Source organism: Ambystoma mexicanum, chromosome 1p, assembly GCF_040938575.1.
Source record: "Ambystoma mexicanum isolate Mex_15411 chromosome 1p, UKY_AmexF1_1, whole genome shotgun sequence".
Classification (NCBI taxonomy): Eukaryota; Metazoa; Chordata; class Amphibia; order Caudata; family Ambystomatidae; genus Ambystoma; species Ambystoma mexicanum.
This window is the reverse complement of record NC_090921.1, coordinates 1,177,424,200-1,177,443,949: the sequence shown is the minus strand read 5'-3', so window position 1 is coordinate 1,177,443,949 and position 19,750 is coordinate 1,177,424,200. Positions and strand designations below refer to the sequence as shown.

General features: G+C 45.5%; 1 protein-coding gene across 3 annotated transcripts in view; it reads right to left on the bottom strand.

The window, feature by feature from the left end:
* Positions 1-504: 504 nt before the first annotated feature.
* The window catches only part of LOC138451137 (TYRO protein tyrosine kinase-binding protein-like), a 315,876-nt gene continuing 296,630 nt past the window's right edge, over positions 505-19,750 (bottom strand). For 2 of the 3 annotated variants that reach the window (XM_069604886.1, XM_069604889.1), the window contains exons 4-5: positions 19,164-19,222; positions 505-704 (exon numbers count right to left, since the gene is read on the bottom strand). In XM_069604886.1, the coding sequence (XP_069460987.1) occupies positions 654-704; positions 19,164-19,222 (110 nt within the window). In that variant the 3' untranslated portion in view covers positions 505-653. The remainder of the gene's footprint in view (positions 705-19,163; positions 19,223-19,750) is intronic. The other variant, XM_069604888.1, reaches the window with a different exon arrangement.

Below are 19,750 nucleotides of genomic sequence, written 5' to 3'. Positions count from 1 at the left end.
TTTCAAATGTGTCCGTGTCTTGCCCCCTCTTACCTTTTCTCTTTGATTTATTTCTACTCCCCGTCTTACTCTCTTCGTTCTTACCCTATTTTTACTCAATGTCCTGCATCCGCCCTGTGGTAAATCTCACTTTCGCTCCTTCTCTCTAATGGCCCCTAAGCATTGGAACACACTCCCTTTCCCTCTTTGCAAGTTCTCATCTTTTCCCCACTTCCGCTCCTCTTAAAGCATATGGCTGCTGATATGGTGTGTACCTTTTAGTTTACTTGAATTGTACCATTCTCGTAGCAGTACAGCACTTTAGCGTATACTTTTTATAAATAAAATCAAAATACAAAAAAATACAAAATGACATGCAATTCTTAGACAATGTCAGACATTTCTTAGATTCCCCCTGTATTTCTTTTCCCACTTAAAGCACTGTCACCCACTTAGCCCAATGTAAAGCCGTCATCGTCCTTTCCATTGCTACAGCGTTTTTTTCAAAAGCCATAATTCCCTGACTGTGTTGTAAATGTTTTATTATTGATTAGCATAATAAAAGGTTCTCTAAAACGCACACAAAATAAGCTTCAGTATACATGTGACACAGGCTGTCTTCAGAACTGGATATGCAGAGACCAAGAAGCAGAGACCAGGTGCATGCTGGGATGTTATTTTTGGCTCAAGTCGCTGTAAATATCTGTTTTAGGTCCTTGCAGCTCCTGAAAGAGAGAGAGAGGGCAGCATCATAAAAAGGGTCCACAAACGAAACTTGAAATAGATCTGCAGAACTGGGGACGCCATTTTGGTAAGAAGACGAGTTTTGTAAATGTACCCCCTTTCCCTTCCTGCTATAACCTGATGGTGGATTTACCACACGAATCTCTGCCATTATAGTGCGTTTTCAGCAGGAGGGAAGTGTGCACAGCTAGTGATTGCAGGCTGCCTCTTTTACCTGCACCATTGGAAAGCGGATCTTAGTGGTACATAGAGAGAGTACATAGAGTCGCTGTGATGGATGTGGTCTGCTTAGCTAGCAGTAAAGCTTTTTGAACTGCTCCACTTGCAAGATTTTTAGACTAGTGTAAGGGCAGACTGAGTGATAGGTGAAGGGAGTACTGGCAAATAAAGTGGGCCTTTTTCCCAACTATTTGCACTGGAGCAAATGAGGCGATTCCAATGAGCATCTCAGATTAACTGCAACCTAAAACTGGAGTAAATATGGAGATGCCCAGAGCATCTGCGAGGTGCACTTTTCTAAATCACATTTGCACGTGAGCATCTCAAAAATGCCCCAGGGGTTTCTACGTTTGATCCAGTCGCAGGCATTGAGAATCAGGTAGAGCGTAGCAGTTGCAGGCATTGAGAATCAGGTAGAGCGTAGCAGTCGCAGGCATTGAGAATCAGGTAGAGCGTAGCAGTTGCAGGCATTGAGAATCAGGTAGAGCGTAGCAGTTTCAGGCATTGAGAATCAGGTAGAGCGTAGCAGTCGCAGGCATTGAGAATCAGGTAGAGCGTAGCAGTTGCAGGCATTGAGAATCAGGTAGAGCGTAGCAGTTGCAGGCATTGAGAATCAGGTAGAGCGTAGCACGCCTCTCATCGGTATGTCTCAGTGTGCTCCAGTGCAAGACAGGGCATAGAAATCAAGAGGGGCAATGCATGATGGGAGATACAATCTCAAAGGACCCTGAACTGGAGAGGGATATATTTTTATTTATTTATTTTGGCTTTATGGAGTTACATTGCATTGCAAGGCAAGGGGTGCGGGGGCGGCAAGCGAAATGGTGTGGAATGCTGAGGGCTAAATACTGAGCAGGAAAGGGGAGCTTAAGTCATAAGTGGATATGGTGATGCAGACCTCATTGGGAATTGTGGTAGGGGGTTCCGCATTCACTTTTAGAAAGGATGCGTTAAAGGGTCATAATAGGGGAAGGGGCAATCGGGGGTGCCGAGGGCCGAGCAATGACGTTAGAATTGTTTTAATGGCAGCCCCCGAGCAGAAATGTTGATGGCACAAAAGTAGAGGGGCCGCAGCGGAAAAGCAGGAGGCGACAAAATTAATATGAGCATAGAGCAGGCAGGAAATGAGCCAACTGGAAGTGGCTGCCAGCCCACATCCGCTGTGAAGTTCTAAGGTTTCATGTTTTTGTCTTTACCACAAAAAGGTAGGCAGTAGAGCACAAAGCTTCACAATGGGGAGTGAAAGAGAAATAGCCAGCAGTACGCGCGCACATAGCAGTCCATGGCGATAACTGAGCCTCAGCTAGGGCTGGAAATGGAGGGGGAGGTGGACAAAAAATTTACTCTTTTAGCCCCTAAACACGTATTCCTGTTACCATCTCTTTCCACTGTATCCTAAAATAGATAAGCGTTGCTGTTTGGAACATGACAGCACTGCCAGCTTTTTATTCTAATGCATTATTATATATTATTATAAGCAACCACATTAACGCAACGGTATGAAATGGCGGAAGCACAGCTCTCCTGGAAACAAATCAAGGCCCGGCCGGTGATTCGGCCATTTCATCCCGTAAGCATGAGCCAGTTACCATGCCAACGCAAGAGACTTCTCCCGAGCTCCTCTTTCTCTCTAATACTTACAGTACCAACGTTTTGGCATTAGGTGGCGCTAGCGTACCACCAAATATGCCAAAACCAAAAATTAGGGTAGTGGGGTAGGTACCCTAACCAAACAGGGGAAATAATGTTGGTAATGTGTTGCGATTAAAAGAGAGCTAGAACCCCCCAAAAAGTGGAAATCCGTAGACACGCCTGTGATATAACTGCAGCGTTAACCTGCTGCTATTCATACAAATTAATTTGGAAGTGGTGCATTGCAAGTTTCTGGATCCTTATGCCTTGGTCTATCGACTTGCATGAACGTTTAGAGTAGTTTGGTTGATGGATTCCTTTAAACATGTAAGTAAGCATGTGCTAAACTTCGTTCCAAATCAAGGAACTTCTAATAAGCAGCCGAAGAAGAAAAGTTGAAATGCCTACATGGAAAATATGTTTTTCTGTACTTCCTAGAAGGTATGAAGGGTGCATTTCTGGTGGTATCATTCGGTTTCTTGGGGTGCAGTAGAATTAAACTCAGCGCTAGTCTACGTCTGTGAAATTGCCAGCACAGCAGAGCAGAAACCATTGAATTCCAGACCCTCTTTCTGCTGTGGACAGGTGGCCAGGTTGGACATTGACTGGTTTTGATCTGTAACACTCCATACAATCAGATAGGCAAACATTTCTGGCCCCTGATTGGCTATGAGGACAATAGCATTGTGCAGTACATTATGGCCTGCTGATTCCCAGCAGTGTTTGCACGTTTGGACTTGCCCTAGCATCTTTCAGGGGTCTGCAACCATCAACCCTAGTCCGCATAGTAATTGGCAAAGGAGCTTGGGAGTTGTAGTCAAAAACATCTGTAGAGCAGTAGGTTGCAGACCTTGGTGGTTTCCACCCATTTAGGGCATATTTAGCATGTCTAAACCAAATTTCCACTCAGAAGCGAGAGGTGGCTTAACCAAGCACTCCACCTCCTGCCTCAGCGGTAAAGCGCACAGGAATGTACCCAACCCCATTCATAGCAAAGACGCAGCCACCGTGATTGATGACAGTTGCAATAAAAGCAGGAAGTGCTTTAAATCAGATAGAAAGAGCACGCAATGAAGAGTGTACCCGACCTAGCACAGGGACAGGAAACAATTAAACCTGGCGTAGAAACTTCTAGGGCACTTTCGTGCACCACAAGTTTTGTTTCCTTATATGTGATTATGTTGTTAGGAAGTGTGAGGCGGAGAAAACCATGTGTGTGCGCATTGTTTCCTGTGTCTGAGTTCTTAGATGCAACCTTTTGAACAACCAACTGTCATTGGTAAATGACCTCGTTTTATAGTTTGTTTAAATGTTTCTCACAGGAGCCTGCAGGAGCCACCCTGGTGGCAAGATTCTCTAGGGTATTCACGCCTGCTCCTGATAATGGCTGAAGTCTGCGAGGCTTGCCACCAAAGTCGGCGGTAGGGGAGGGTGGGCCGGGCTACCACCCGGGGCGCCACCCCCCCCAGGGTGCCATTAGCCCCCACCACGCCAGCTTGGGGGAGTCTCTCAAGGGCACCCCCGAGGTGACGTAGTGGGAGAAGGCGTGGCAGGCGGCCTTTTGCTATTAAATGCACCCGCCGTCGCGGGCACATTTAATAACAAAAGGGCGCAATTAGCCCCCCACCATGCCAGCTCGGGGGAGTCTTTCAAGGGCTCCCCCGAGCTTGCACGGTAGCAGAAGGCGTGGCAGGCGCCCCTTTGTTATTAAATGTGCCCGCGGCAGCGGAGCGCATTTAATAACAATAGGGTGCTGATGCACCCTATTAACATCATTACCTCCTGACGAAAAAAAAAGTGGCATATCCTGGCCCGCCCCACCCCTGCCCTCCGCCCCGCCCCCTGTTGACCAGGGGCGCACAGGGTGGGAGGGGTGCCAATTCACCCATGGCGCTGCTGTCCCCAAGGCCGGCCCTGCTCGCCACTCTGCTTCAAGTAAAGGCTGCAGCTGCGTGAGCCCCTCTTTCCATCCAGCAGGGGGCGCACGCATCAGTATAACTGAGACTATGGATAGGACCTGTGTGAAAGGATTTTGATTAAATAAAAGCATCCCGATCTTTTCGTGCACAAACGATTCTGTCTGACGCACATACTAAAACACATAGCGTGTTGGTGCAGCACCGAAGAGAATGGAGGGCCAGGTGGCTTTTAGCGGCCCATATATCCTTCATCAGCAGGCGCTAAAAGTATCAGCACCTGGAGTGGAATCCTGAGATCCTGATGACCAATGAGGAGCGAGGGCATCTGGGAAATAACCGGAGGTATGGCCCTGCATCCTGATGGCCGCCAGGATCGTAGCCGCCAGTCCCACTGTTATCTATTCTGTGTTGAGAGGTTTCATTAAGGGAAAATGCCCCCCACTGGTCATCTTGGCATTGAAGCAGAGGTTTAGCTGGTCAGATAGCACAGCGAGTAGACACTCGCTTTGATATCCGTGCAGAGCCTGTTGACACATGTTCGAATCCCGGCGGGGCCAACCTCAGACTTTCATCCTGCCGAGCTCGATAAATGAGCACCACACACCGTGGGTAATAAGCAGCGCTAAGATACCTGAGGGTCCGTAGCGCTATATAAATGCCAAATTATTATTATTATTAAAAGTACTGGCATGCCAGGGAATGGACTCGAACTAAGAAAGTGACTTAACAAGGAATGTCTCATATTTTAAGGGTTGGCTCTATCATGAGTTGGGTGGAAATTTGGAGGTTAACCTCCAGCTTTTTGCTGGAGGTAAAATTCCCCCCGCTTTCTGCCCGTTTTGGGTGCTATTAGCGCAGCACTAATTGCGCTGGCGCTAATAGCCCCCAAAACATGGGGACTTACAGCTATACCGCTATTCATGATCCGGCGTTAATAGCGCCAGACCGAGTAGCTGTAACGCTATTTGCGTTGGTGGCATCCCACCACAATTTGCGCCCGGAAACCACCAATCTCCTAATGAGGCCCCTTAAGGAAATAATTCCAGACTGTAGAAGCTATTACGGTGCATGAGCAGCTTCCAACTCTCACTTTCCTCTACACCGGGAGCCTGTGTAGGCAGATAGAGTGCCAGGAGGCAGTGCCAGCAGATTATTTGGACCTATGTGAATGCTGCAAACATAGAGGGGGTAATTCATGGATTATTTGCGCCAAAAAAAATGGGATTTGTGCGCCATTCTGCCCGCAAATCCTCATTTGTTAAACAGGGATTTGCGGGCAGAATGTTGCACAAATCCCGTTTTTTTCGGTGCAAATAATCCATGAATTATCCCCCAAAATGTAGAGGCCAAAAAGACCGTTTTTTAGCACCTTTTTTGCCACATATACATGCAGGGGGAAGACAGCCGCAGCTCCCCAATATTCCTATACCTTTTGTATTTTACTTATCCCCCTCGCCCCCCCACATATACATGTGGTATCATTGGAATCTCGAATTTCAGTATTTTCGGCCTCTGTATTTTTGCATTCTCTATTTTGGTATGTTCCCGATTATTTCTGACAAGAACAGGTATTATGCACTAGACAGTTTTACAAAGGTAGCGGGCGCCCCTCTCTCGCAAGAACAGACATGATAACCTGTTCAGTGGTTATTAACCACTTGAGAGTTCGCAGCCACTGCTTTTACTCACTGTGCCTTTCACAGATGGGAAATATCCATTTGCATATCAGTCTTTGTCCTGCCCAGGGGCAGTCCAGCACCGAAATACAATGACAACTCCAATCTGAACGAGAGTACCACCAGCAACCCCATACACGTGTTTCACCCTTGTTGGGGATCATCAGTGAGGTGAAGCTGATGCCTCTCTAAGCACAGTGAGAGGGAGACCACGTCTGGTTGCCCCCAGGAGACCTAGGGTTACCAATCCCAGGTTCCTTAAAAAATAGTTTTACAAAGGTAGCGGGCGCCCCTCTCTCGCAAGAACAGACATGATAACCTGTTCAGTGGTTATTAACCACTTGAGAGTTCGCAGCCACTGCTTTTACTCACTGTGCCTTTCACAGATGGAAAATATCCATTTGCATATCAGTCTTTGTCCTGCCCAGGGGCAGTCCAGCACCGAAATACAATGGCAACTCCAATCTGAACGAGAGTACCACCAGCAACCCCATACACGTGTTTCACCCTTGTTGGGGATCATCAGTGAGGTGAAGCTGATGCCTCTCTAAGCACAGTGAGAGGGAGACCACGTCTGGTTGCCCCCAGGAGACCTAGGGTTACCAATCCCAGGTTCCTTAAAAAATAGTTTTACAAAGGTAGCGGGCGCCCCTCTCTCGCAAGAACAGACATGATAACCTGTTCAGTGGTTATTAACCACTTGAGAGTTCGCAGCCACTGCTTTTACTCACTGTGCCTTTCACAGATGGGAAATATCCATTTGCATATCAGTCTTTGTCCTGCCCAGGGGCAGTCCAGCACCGAAATACAATGGCAACTCCAATCTGAACGAGAGTACCACCAGCAACCCCATACACGTGTTTCACCCTTGTTGGGGATCATCAGTGAGGTGAAGCTGATGCCTCTCTAAGCACAGTGAGAGGGAGACCACGTCTGGTTGCCCCCAGGAGACCTAGGGTTACCAATCCCAGGTTCCTTAAAAAATAGTTTTACAAAGGTAGCGGGCGCCCCTCTCTCGCAAGAACAGACATGATAACCTGTTCAGTGGTTATTAACCACTTGAGAGTTCGCAGCCACTGCTTTTACTCACTGTGCCTTTCACAGATGGGAAATATCCATTTGCTTATCAGTCTTTGTCCTGCCCAGGGGCAGTCCAGCACCGAAATACAATGGCAACTCCAATCTGAACGAGAGTACCACCAGCAACCCCATACACGTGTTTCACCCTTGTTGGGGATCATCAGTGAGGTGAAGCTGATGCCTCTCTAAGCACAGTGAGAGGGAGACCACGTCTGGTTGCCCCCAGGAGACCTAGGGTTACCAATCCCAGGTTCCTTAAAAAATAGTTTTACAAAGGTAGCGGGCGCCCCTCTCTCGCAAGAACAGACATGATAACCTGTTCAGTGGTTATTAACCACTTGAGAGTTCGCAGCCACAGCTTTTACTCACTGTGCCTTTCACAGATGGGAAATATCCATTTGCATATCAGTCTTTGTCCTGCCCAGGGGCAGTCCAGCACCGAAATACAATGGCAACTCCAATCTGAACGAGAGTACCACCAGCAACCCCATACACGTGTTTCACCCTTGTTGGGGATCATCAGTGAGGTGAAGCTGATGCCTCTCTAAGCACAGTGAGAGGGAGACCACGTCTGGTTGCCCCCAGGAGACCTAGGGTTACCAATCCCAGGTTCCTTAAAAAATAGTTTTACAAAGGTAGCGGGCGCCCCTCTCTCGCAAGAACAGACATGATAACCTGTTCAGTGGTTATTAACCACTTGAGAGTTCGCAGCCACTGCTTTTACTCACTGTGCCTTTCACAGATGGGAAATATCCATTTGCATATCAGTCTTTGTCCTGCCCAGGGGCAGTCCAGCACCGAAATACAATGGCAACTCCAATCTGAACGAGAGTACCACCAGCAACCCCATACAGATATACCCTGACTTCATGATCAAGGCCCTGAAGGAGCAGGACTGAATCAGACTCAGGAGCACACAACCATGAAGGTGTGGAGGCAAAGTCTGGGTTAATATGAACATTTGAAATGACCTCAGGTTGGAAAGAGGGTGGTGGGGGAATTTATTGGTCTTTGCAGGATAAGGATGCCAATTACCCGAACCTGGTCACCTTGCTGCACCTACCTATCTTCTAGAGGACCAGCCCTTCAGCTTCCAGAAGGCATCTGTTGTGGAAGAGTATGGCTGGAGTGGACAATTCACCAAAGCAGTGATGGATGTAGGGGAAGAATTCACTCTTTATCCAACAACAAATGAAAGTGTGGGAACCAAATCATCTTAACCAATCATGGTGCCACCAGGAGAACAAGGGTTTGTCTTTTGCTCATCTTGATCAGCGGTCTCCCCAGGAGGGGAAATGAGGGAAAGCAATCGTTAGACCTGGAGGATAGTTTACTCCCCAGGCCTGAGGAGCCCGACCCTGGAAAAAGAGAATAGTAGATTGTTTTCCTTGGATTCGAGCATGTCCATGAGCAGAACCCTAAGCCTCTGGCAGTTTGACGTCAAAATGGTTGGAGGCTGAGAGAAATCTAGAAAAGAAGGATGGGCCCTCCCAGATCGCCTGCAATGTGAGAAGTTGGCAGGGACACGGGGAAGTCTTCCACTTTTGCCCAACGAAACTCAGTTGACAAGGGCCCTGCATTACATACCCGCGGTCATTTTACATAACACATGGCTAACTGTGATCTCTACAGATCTGGGTGGTGCTGTGGAGATTTGTAAATAACTGTGTCTCCTTGAGGGTTGCAGAAGCTCCTCTCCAGTTGGATGACCTTGTGAAGTCTTGAGCTGGCCAGAGGTCACGTGTCATTGATAAACCCAATGCTGCACCTCAGCATTTCATGTTGTGGTGTCTCTGCAAAAAACAAGGGGTATAGGAAGACCCATTCAGAACCCTTGAGTGGATTCTCCAGCAACAACCACTAGTGACATTTCCCTACAAAAGCATTTGCCGTATGTCTTTGGAGAATAAAGTCCATTGAGGCTGGACACCAGAGGTCCAAACTCTGTTTTATTAGTAGTTGTGGGTGTAGTCTTTCAAGTCAGAAGAACGACAGAGAGGCTGAATGCTGTGTCCATCTAAACCTGTTTCCAATTCTGAACAGAAGTGAAACTCAATGAAAGGAAGAACCACAATGAGTCTGTAGTTTTTTCCTTCCAAAAGATGGGTAGAGACACGTACCACAGCCTGGAGTCAAACTACACCCCTGCCTACACTGCCTGCAATATGAAAGAGACTTTCGATAACCACACTGTCAACGAGGGACTTGTGAATATGGACTTGTATGGACTTAGCAGTCATCTAGGTATGAGTGAAGGGTTACTGTTGTGAAGCCTAACATGGGAGCAAAGACATTGGACTACACTCTCGGTGCTGACCTCGGGCCACAGTTCCATTCTGGAAATGGCCAGACAGATCTACGAATGTGTAGAACTTCAAAACAAAGAAATCTTTGTTCAGACCAGAGGATGGAATTCTGTTAGGTTGCATCCTTGAGATCAGTTAACAAGTGAAAGCCTACTGTCTTGACAATCAAAAATTTTTACTGTGGAGTCCCATTTGTGAATGGAGCGAACATGGTGTATTTCAAGACCCTCCTAAGGTAGGCGATGGGGCACAAATCCCCAAAGCCTTTAAAACAGAAAATATATAAAGCAAATGCCCTTTGGCCATTTTTCCTCTGTACTGCTGCCTTTGAAACTAAATTCTGAAACCCCCATAGGAGGATTTTTTAATCAAATGGAGTGAGAATTCAGCCAGCATCTGCAGAGTTCCAGCCTCAAGGAGCCCCTTCCAGAGCCCAAACCATCTGAACTCTGTTGCACCCACATGTCTGCAAAATCTTAGATCCCACTGGCAGAAGGACCCCAGAGTTGTGGGGAATGGAAATGAAGTGTCTGGCCAGGGAGCAACTGGCAGAAAGTATTTTCCTAAGCTGAGGAAAGAGGTCGCTTGAGACAAACTAGGAGGGACAACTTGGCATCTTCTGCTGTTTGTTTCACAGGTTCCTCCATTGATGTTGCAAACTGTTCCTGGTCCAAGAACACAACATTCTACAGCAGGTGCTTGTGGGAGGCTTCCCCCTTCCAGGTTTTTAGCCAGAATTGGCACATTGCAGCCATGGGATAAATGGAGGACAAGATGATAACTCTTATAGTGTCTAGAGGAAATTACCAAAATAAATTGGATTTTCGGCTTAATGTCAAGTAGATTCCCACACTTCTCGGAGACCACCAGAAAGAACTGAAAATACATGATTAGTGACTGAGTAGCATAGGATTCTGAAGCTTCCACTAATAGGGCGATTGCAGAGATGGAATGTATGCTTTTGAGGGATGCCCACTGCTTGCTAGGAGTGCATGATGTGAGGCCAGCCGCCATGGTGTGGGCAGCAACCCTGGGAGAATGGAATCCACATGTAATGTGTCATAGAATTCCGTGGCATACATCTAGCTAGGGTATGTTGTGGACTATAAAAAGTACTCTGCGGCTTTCTCTTGCTCCTTGTAACTCTGTCAGATGTCAGCTCTGACACTTGTAAACTTCCAAAGCTCATGAATTGCAGTGGGTTGGTTATGGCTTTGAACACCCTCAGGGGACGGACAGCTATGGAGTGATGGTGAATCTCTTGGAACCTGGGTTTACTGGAAGGTGTGTCATTCCTTCATTCAGGATTTCCTTCGGCTCTATCTGATGGTGTTATCAGGATCTTTTAATCCTTATTGAGAATCATCAAGCAGACCAGCAGCGGGACGAGTCTCCACGGGTAAAGTACTACGTCTAGAGGGAAACACATGTCCTGCACAGGGTTTACTGTATCCCTGACCATAGCCCTGAGCTGCACCTCTCCCAGGGATATGAATGGGGCTCGGGCTGGGCTAACAGGAAAAGAAGAGAAAGAAAGGGATCCAAATATGGAACCCCCCCCTTTCCTAGCAGGAAGAGAACGCAATCCCTTATGGTGTTTTGAATGCTTTTTTTTTCTGTGACCAACCTTATATCTCCTGTCCTCGGAAGGAGCTTGACAATCGGCCAAAGAGTTCCTTCTTTTGGAAGAGAATCTCGAGCTCTCTCTATCTTGTCTGCAGTACCAGAAAAATAGAGACAGCAGAACCAAACGACTTTACTTTCCAAATAGTTACCTTCTTATTCAAAAGTGGGACTAACAATTTCAACCTATGTCCACAGAAGAGATCTGATGGATCTCTGCTTTGTGGCAATAACAACACACTCCGAGGCATGCCTTACTCTGATGAATAAACCCTCCTTGTTCTCTATGACACCATTAAATATAGGGTGGAAGAACCAGGTCGCTTTTTTTAGAGTTTACTGCCTTTGCACCTTAAAGCCACATCAACTCCCTGCTAGAAAACGGAGGAAGATGAGGAAGAGGGGGAATAAGGTTCTATACTGATGGCAAGGGAAGTGCTGCAGAAACACTCTCGTCCACACACATTGATCCAGAAGGCATACCCTCCTGGGGGGAGGGGCTGGGCTGCCATTTTAATCACAGAACTGAGGCATTGTTGCGTATACCCTGTGTGGGGTAGCCTGGCAATGCAGCCCCATTGTCAATACATTCTATCTTTAGCAGATGTTATACATTTTTTTGTCTCGGGAGGACAGCTCGGGGACAACGTGCACGCCTTGGAAGCAAGACGACATGGAGCAACACAGGTTCGATCCCCGGGTCCCCACATAAAACCTCTGCGTGTTATAAATAACCAATCATATTATATTATATTGCAGAGGTGGCAGAGCTCTGGTGCTTTGAGATAGTAAGAATCAGACCAGCACAGCTCCAGCAGCCAGTGGGATGACACACGGGTAGTGGCTACACCCGCACAGCAGTCAGCCTCAAAAACACCAGCGTCCAGAATAACAACTGCAAGTTCCTGAATCAGGACGCTGCCATGTGTTTCTCTTTTCTGTGAAGATGAGTATTGGATGCGAAACCACAGATTCAAAGCGGATATCCGTAGGCCCAGCAACTGCTTTGACACTCTTCGAGATGACACCATGTTCAGTGAGTGCCGAAACGTCATAAAAGTCTTAACAAAGTACTGAGTATTATGAAGAGTACGGAAATCTATGTGAGGCCCAAGTACACACTTTTTTTTTAGGATTGCCGTGAAGGTAAAAACTAACGGAGGAACAAAAAGAAACGCTGGTAATTTTGTGGTGTAATAAATTATCATTCAAAAGGTATGACGTTTTTCAGAGAGGTGTTGGCTGGGACTGTATAATACATGTTTTTCTATTGGTGATGGGTAAGGTGCCGCACCACACTAAACAGCTGCTTTAGAGTGGAGCAAAATGAAAATGTTTGCGTGTGGCAAGAAATGACAAGCAGCCTTTGAGTGACTTAAGGTAGGGGTGAGTAATGCATCCTTTTGTTGACTTGCGAGTCTAGATCATAGAACAAAAGGTTTTTTTTTAAGCTGAGAAGGCATAAGGGATTACAATGACGCCCAGCTTTGAAACATGTTTGCAAGCATGGGAGAGCTGCGTGTATTGAAGATTGAAGCGCTACTACACCGGATGTGCTAACAGGTCTCATATTTAACATCCCCTGTGCAGGTCAAACATTTTATTGGGATGTTGCATGTGCAGAGATTCAAGATGAACTGAATGAAAAGCCCAGAACTATCCAAGCTGATGTTGCCCATCAGTCCTAGAGCACTAAGGGTAAATCTACTTGAACCTTAAACAAGGTTTAATTTCAATTCTTACCGAGAATTACAAAATCATCATCAACTGACTAAACTAAAGAAAGACCTGGCAGCATTTTCACATGAAAAAATGTATCCATATGTGGGAGTTGATTACTTTTCAGATGAAGCAATACAGGCAAGACGAGATGCAGCTCAGCTCAGATTCCAAAATATGCAGAGAGGAAATAACAGAAATAGATCAGGCTCATCATCTGGTTCATCTAACAGTTCAGGCAATCCCAGAGTTAGATTCAATTCAAACAAGGCCCCGGTAGCTCCCACTAATGTTCCTTTTTTAGGCCAACGCGGAGGCAACAGAGGCAACCAGCGGTGGCAAGGACAACCTACGGTAGTCACCCGCAGCAGAGGAAGAGGCCTTCTACAGCCAATGTCTCGTTAGTGGTCAATTTATCTACATACACACTTACGAAATCAGAAGATGAGGTCTTGCAAAAAGGCCTGTCCTTCGTACCAACAGCATATTATGACCCATTCCAAACAAGAATAGAGGTCAAACAACTGATGAGAAAGATCAAATTGAAACAATTTTTTGATGAAAGTACATCAGGCATACCAGATGCTACAGGCTTGAAGCCACCATCTCAATTTCATCCTCCTTATGCTTCTAACACAGTTGAGTCCACGACTTTTGAACAAGCCTTGCTCAAGAGAATCAGAAAATTGGAAGAAAATATTCCCTTTACACATTCTAATTGTACGAAAGAACAAACAGCAGCATTAAAAACTCTGGCAGATAATGAATCCATTGTCATTAAGCCGGCGGATAAGGGGGGAGCAACTGTTGTGATGGATAAGGTAGATTATGACAACATGGTTCAGGTGCTTTTACAAGACCGCACCAGCTACCGCATTCTTCCGGGCAATCCTACCAACCAACTGCAGAATCAAATCAACACTATAATTGAAGAAGCAGAGGCAGAGGGATATATAAGCGCAAAAGAAGCAGCCTTTCTAACACCATTGCACACTCGAATACCAGCTTTTTATGCCACTCCGAAAATCCATAAAGGCATAATTCCACCGCCCGGCAGACCCATAGTATCGGGTATTCAGTCAGTTTTAGAACCTCTCTCACAATTTGTTGATTTCTTTATCAAAGATGAAGTTCAGAAGATGCGTGCATATGTAAAGGACTCTACAGCAATGCTTAACCTTTTGGATTCCATTACCTTCAATCAAGAGACAGAATGGCTAGTCACCATGGACATAGAGTAACTGTACACGAAAATACCACAACAAGCCACACTCTCCATGGTGCAACACCTCCTGGAATCAGGCATTGATCTTCACAATACCCCTCCTGGTTTGATCATACAACTCGCTGAAATAGCTCTTACCAGAAACTATTTCATCTGTAATGACATCTTTTACCAGCAGATATCTGGGACTGCTATGGGGGGGCCACCTTTGCCCCGAGTCTGGCTAATCTTTTTGTCAATGGGCCTCATTACGACCCTGGCGGTAAGGGGTTAACGCCAGCGTTAGCTGCGCCGACCCCTTACCGCCAATTACGAGGTCCCTTAGCGCCATGGCGCTTTTAACACCTGCTTTTAGCAGGTGTTAAAATCCATGGCGCTAAGGGACCATGGAGTTAATTACGCCACCGTAATTTACGGTGGCGTAATTAACGCCTTCCCCACTCCCATTATGCCCTATGGGGCAAAAATGGGAATGGGGAAGGGTAAATGGGGATTGGGGACTTACCGCCCCGCCGACCTCGGAATGGGGCGGTAAGTCCGCCAACCACCATGGCGTGAACGTAGTTTACGCCATGGTGGTAAAGTCACGGCCCAGGCGGTAACTTACCGCCTGGGTCGTAATGAGGCCCAATGCTTTTGAATGTGATGCTATCTACCCTTCCTCGAATCCCTTCCTGGACCAAATAAAACTTTGGAAGAGGTATATAGATGATGTTTTTATGATCTTCAGAGGCACTGAAGCGGAAATACATAAATTCCATATGTGGCTCAATTCATTAAATCCTTTTTTGAAATTCACCTTAGATTTCGATAAAAAAGCTATGCATTTTCTGGATCTCAACATCATGGTGGTACAAGATAAACTATGTTCAAGAGTATACAAGAAGGCCACTAACAGGAATTCACTCCTGACATATTCGAGTTACCACCCACAGGCATTGAAAGATAATCTCCCATTCGGGCAATTCCTTCGATATAGAAGAATTTGCACCCAGACTTCAGATTATGAAGAACAAGGAAAAGCGCTTAAGAAACAACTGGCTCATAGAGGGTACCCGAAGAGGATAATTGATTCTACATACAGGAGAGCCCGAAACATTCCTAGAAGCGTTACTCTGCAACAACACCCGAAACCACCTGCTCAAGACAATATAATGGCAGTTATGAGCTACTCCCCTATGCTGAATAAGTTGAAAAAGGAAATCAAAAATCTATGGCTGATTCTAAATTCTGGACAACATCACCTGGAGGAGCCTAAATTTGCCATCAAAAGGAGGAGCAATATCCGGGACAAGCTAGTTAAAACTCTCAGAGAAAAAAGAGACAAAAATCCTGCAACTATTTGGCAAAGTACTGCCCCTACAGGACACTCACCATGTGGATCCTGCTCCATGTGCTCACAAACTGAACGCACAAAAGAAATAGACTTGGGGCTTCGTACTCCTTGGATACAACGGCAACTCACCAACTGTAATACTGCAGGAGTGATCTATCTTATCAAATGCCCTTGCAATCTCAAATATGTAGGGATGACCATGAGACCCATTAAGAAACGGATGATCGAACATCGTTCGTGTCTAAGGACAAAAAAGCTGACAGCACCCATGGTAAACCACTTCATCATGAAAGGACATAGTCCAGAAGCATTCAAATGGACAATCATTGAAAAAAGTAACATTCCTAAACGAGGTGGCAACTTCCAGAATATACTCTTTAGGAGAGAACAAAACTGGATATTTAGGCTCAATACACACAAGAAAGGGCTTAATGAATTTATTCAATGGAATGAGTTAGCCGTTCTCCCCACCTAAAAACATCACACAGGGCATAAGCTCACTGTAGTATGACAGAACTAGGGGACTAACCCATATATGTACCCTTCCGTACATGTGTATAAGCCCTAATAATGCTTTCCTGAATTGAGGTTACATACATAAATAAGGGGAAGGGGATGCACCTGAGGTATGATCTTAATAGATGATGTAATAAATACAATGCATGTATGTACTTGTTTGGGATCATGATGTACCATCTAGCCTAAGTCTGTTATTCAGCCTGGGTTTCCTTTGTTGCTTTACATATGTATATATAAAGACTTTGTCAGTTTAACAATTGGGTTTCTGATAAGAAAAATGCACAATTCCTTTTTTAAAAAAATATATTTTTTTGAAAAACTTTTTTCTCCAATGCTGAACTGCCCCGCGTGCGTTCACTGAGTAAATAATATAGCAGTAAATACACACACACGCTCGCAGCCTGATCCAAGATGGCTGCAAACGTTACCAGAGCAAAGATGGCCGACCAAACATAGAGTTTTTTCCGAGCTTCTTGAAAGCACTTTTTTCTATAGAGGCATCATAGCGGGATGGCGCTTAGTAGTAGCAAGCATTTCCAAGGCTTTGAGGCACCGCGCAGACGCATTGATGCTCTGTCCTATGTACCATAACAGCAAGCGAGGTAAGAGCTGTGTTCAAGCTGCTAATACAGCTTTATAACATTTACTGCTGCGTTTGTAGAAATAATGAACGCTTCTTGACTCACTCGCATCATTTTTTGACTGCTGGTTTGTCCATTGTTTTTAGACTTTATACCAGCCAACGCTTAAGCTGACAGCGTGATATTCAGTATCCACAGCACTCTGGCGCGCTCTGTTCCCAGACATTTCTGAGCAGTGACGTTTCTCAGTATAGTGTGGTAAGATCACGCACAGTCTTTAAGGGGCTATAAGGTTATCCCACTTCCTTTATACCTGTAGGCACGGTGGTTTAGACTCTGGAGTCCCTCTGTGCATGTATGTACACAACCACCCCCTCCCCCCCTCCCCACCCCTCCCTTCTCCCTCCTCCCCTCCCCCCTCTTACCTTTGTTTCCCCTATGTTTTATGCAATAATAGGCACTACTTTGGACACATTAATTTGTTCACTATAGCAAGTAAGCCTAGTGATATCCTTAGATACACCTATGATAAGCAATAGAGGCATAGTAGTATACACCAGTAGCAGTGTGGATGGAACACAATGTGACTATTCCACTTTCTGTTTCTCTTTGATTCCTACTCTATAGGAATAGAAATACACACGTAAGGGTGCAAGACAGCGATCCCAGACAGGGAGTCAAGACCTTACAAAACAAAGTCCTGATGAAGATGACCCGAATAATATGTGGTTATGAAACCGGTCGACCTTGATACAGCATGAGCTGGTCTCATGTGTTTTTTTAGATCTGTGTATAGAATTGCCTACATAGACGGTGTTACACATTTTGACATCATATTGTGTCTTATGTCTATACAAGTTTTTAGATGTTAAAAAGGACCCTTCCATTAAGGTGTCTTTACAATCTAAGCATCGTGTGTTATCGGTACAAGTGGTTGGATTTTTCTAGTTGCTGGCACCCTAGTGGCCATTAAATATTCATACACTGGTTTGCAGATATAGCACTAGAAAACTCCAAGTACATTGGCATTATCTAATGTAAAATGCCTTGTGTGTGTTTTTTCAGCTCTTACTTACACACTTGGTACTGATTTTTAATTGTTGGGAGTGAATAAGTGGAACTTTTCTCTGATTTTGGAAAAAACCATGGACATACTGAACAACTTTTTTACTGCTATAATAGCCTGATGAAATGTTTATACATATTAAAATGTGTTTTGAAAAATCACTTCCTCTATAGACCGTGATTGAGTGTGACGCCCATCAGTCCTAGCCAGAGTGCTAAATGAGTACTGTCTACACGGTGGCGTAACCCGTGCAAGCTCTTCGGCTCGCGGTGCGTAAAGATTGCAAAGTGTTCTTTTTCCTCCTCTCGGCATCTCAAAGGAGTGTGTGGCCCTACCTAGAGTATTCCACCTGGCCTGCGGGATTGCTGCAGATGAGAGTGGGTAATCCACAGAGCTGTTTGAGATCAGTATTCCCAAAAAGTCAACTTACTACATTGTGAGTTTTCAAGAGGTACACCGTGTTGCGTGGATCGGAAAGGGAACTGAGGCCCTGTGGCCAATACAACTGCCAACCCCCGGTGCATGGGTAGCTTAAACACAGCCATGCATTGACGGACAAGGGGAGAATTTGCCTGGAAGGTGAAGTAAAAGTATTGATGATGAATGGAGCAAAACTGTTTACCACAAAGAGAAGCTGCATCCACCGTATTAGAGACTAAGCACCGGTTGTGTGAATACAGATTGGAAGGTACCCCCCGGGACACCCCACCATTAACACATCATCCCAAGACCCCAGTTGACCTTTAAACATGTTGAGGGTGCAGTCTGACATGGTAAAACCCCAAGAATGCACCTCTGTGAGGCTTGAAACTTTCCAAACACATCTGCAACGTGCGTCATTACCTTCCTTGTAGTGTATGGGATAAAAACTACAATTCATTTTGCTATATGTACTTAAGACCAGCTGGTTTGTCTATGTCTTCAAAGGCAACCCATAGCCTAAATGTAGGTCTGGGAGACTTCTAAATGTATGTGAAATTTGACTCACAGGCTTTAAACTAAGTCATAATTAGATACACGGGTTCCTGTGCCTTTTCTTATCCTATCAGGAAACAAGCAGTCATTCTGGCTGCCAGTTTACAATGTATCCCTATGGATTCTACCTGCTTATTAATGGATTCAAGTACAGGTGAAATCCATAGGGATTGAGACCTCTGTGTCCACGTCAAAATTAGATGTGCGTTAAGATGCTGCATATTTCCTGTAAGGATCAGGGTTTGGAGGTGCAGCAGATTTTACTCCCCTTGCTAAGGTTCACGCAGGAAATATGATCACAATGGCGCAGAACGTACACCACAAGAGATTGGCCCACCTCATGCAGCTAATTACATTCTGGGCCATTTTACAGGGGGAGTAAAATGGCCCTGCGTCGCTATGTAGAAAATGGACGCTGTGTCTGCCCCAATCCCTTTCCAGCCCACTCTATCTGGTGAAGCAGTACATCCAGCATTATGTGGATGTGTGGAACCTCCATGGGCCCTAATCTCTTAGCAGTTTGGTGGGCTGTTGAGTACACTGGGCCTCACTGCCTGAACTCACCTGGTAAACGGCTTCTGTCCCCTCTGCACGAGTTGAGTTCATTTTGTGTGCGTTACCTGCTTTAAGAGAAACATGAGAAGGAATAAGTATAAGCAATGCTCACATTCTACTGTTCTCCCTCCTTTCTTTCATTACCCCATCCCTTTTTCTCTAGCTTTAGCTGTGTTTCCCCTTCTCCATTCTCTATAATTCCCTCACATCACATTATTTTTAAGAGGTCCAGAATTGAACTCATCGAAGATAGAATTATGGAAAATGTACAAAAAATACAACAGAGGAAACCAAATACATTTTGCAACACAAATGATGCTGAACGGCGGGTGAATGCTAGACTGAAATTGTGAGGCTTGGATATAGTGCACAAACATTTGAGACGTTCTAGAGCTGCAGCAGAGGGAAGTTACAGCCTCTTGGAGCTGCACCAAAAAAGCAAGACTTGCAAAGGTTGGATTGGTTAATCCTTGAGCCAATGGCCTGCTTCAACCCGAGGAATCAGTCATGTGCATAATTACACGGGTACCAATCTGTACAGTGAAATAAGGAACTGGGACCGGAATTATACAGGTAATTGGTACAGCTGTGGAAGC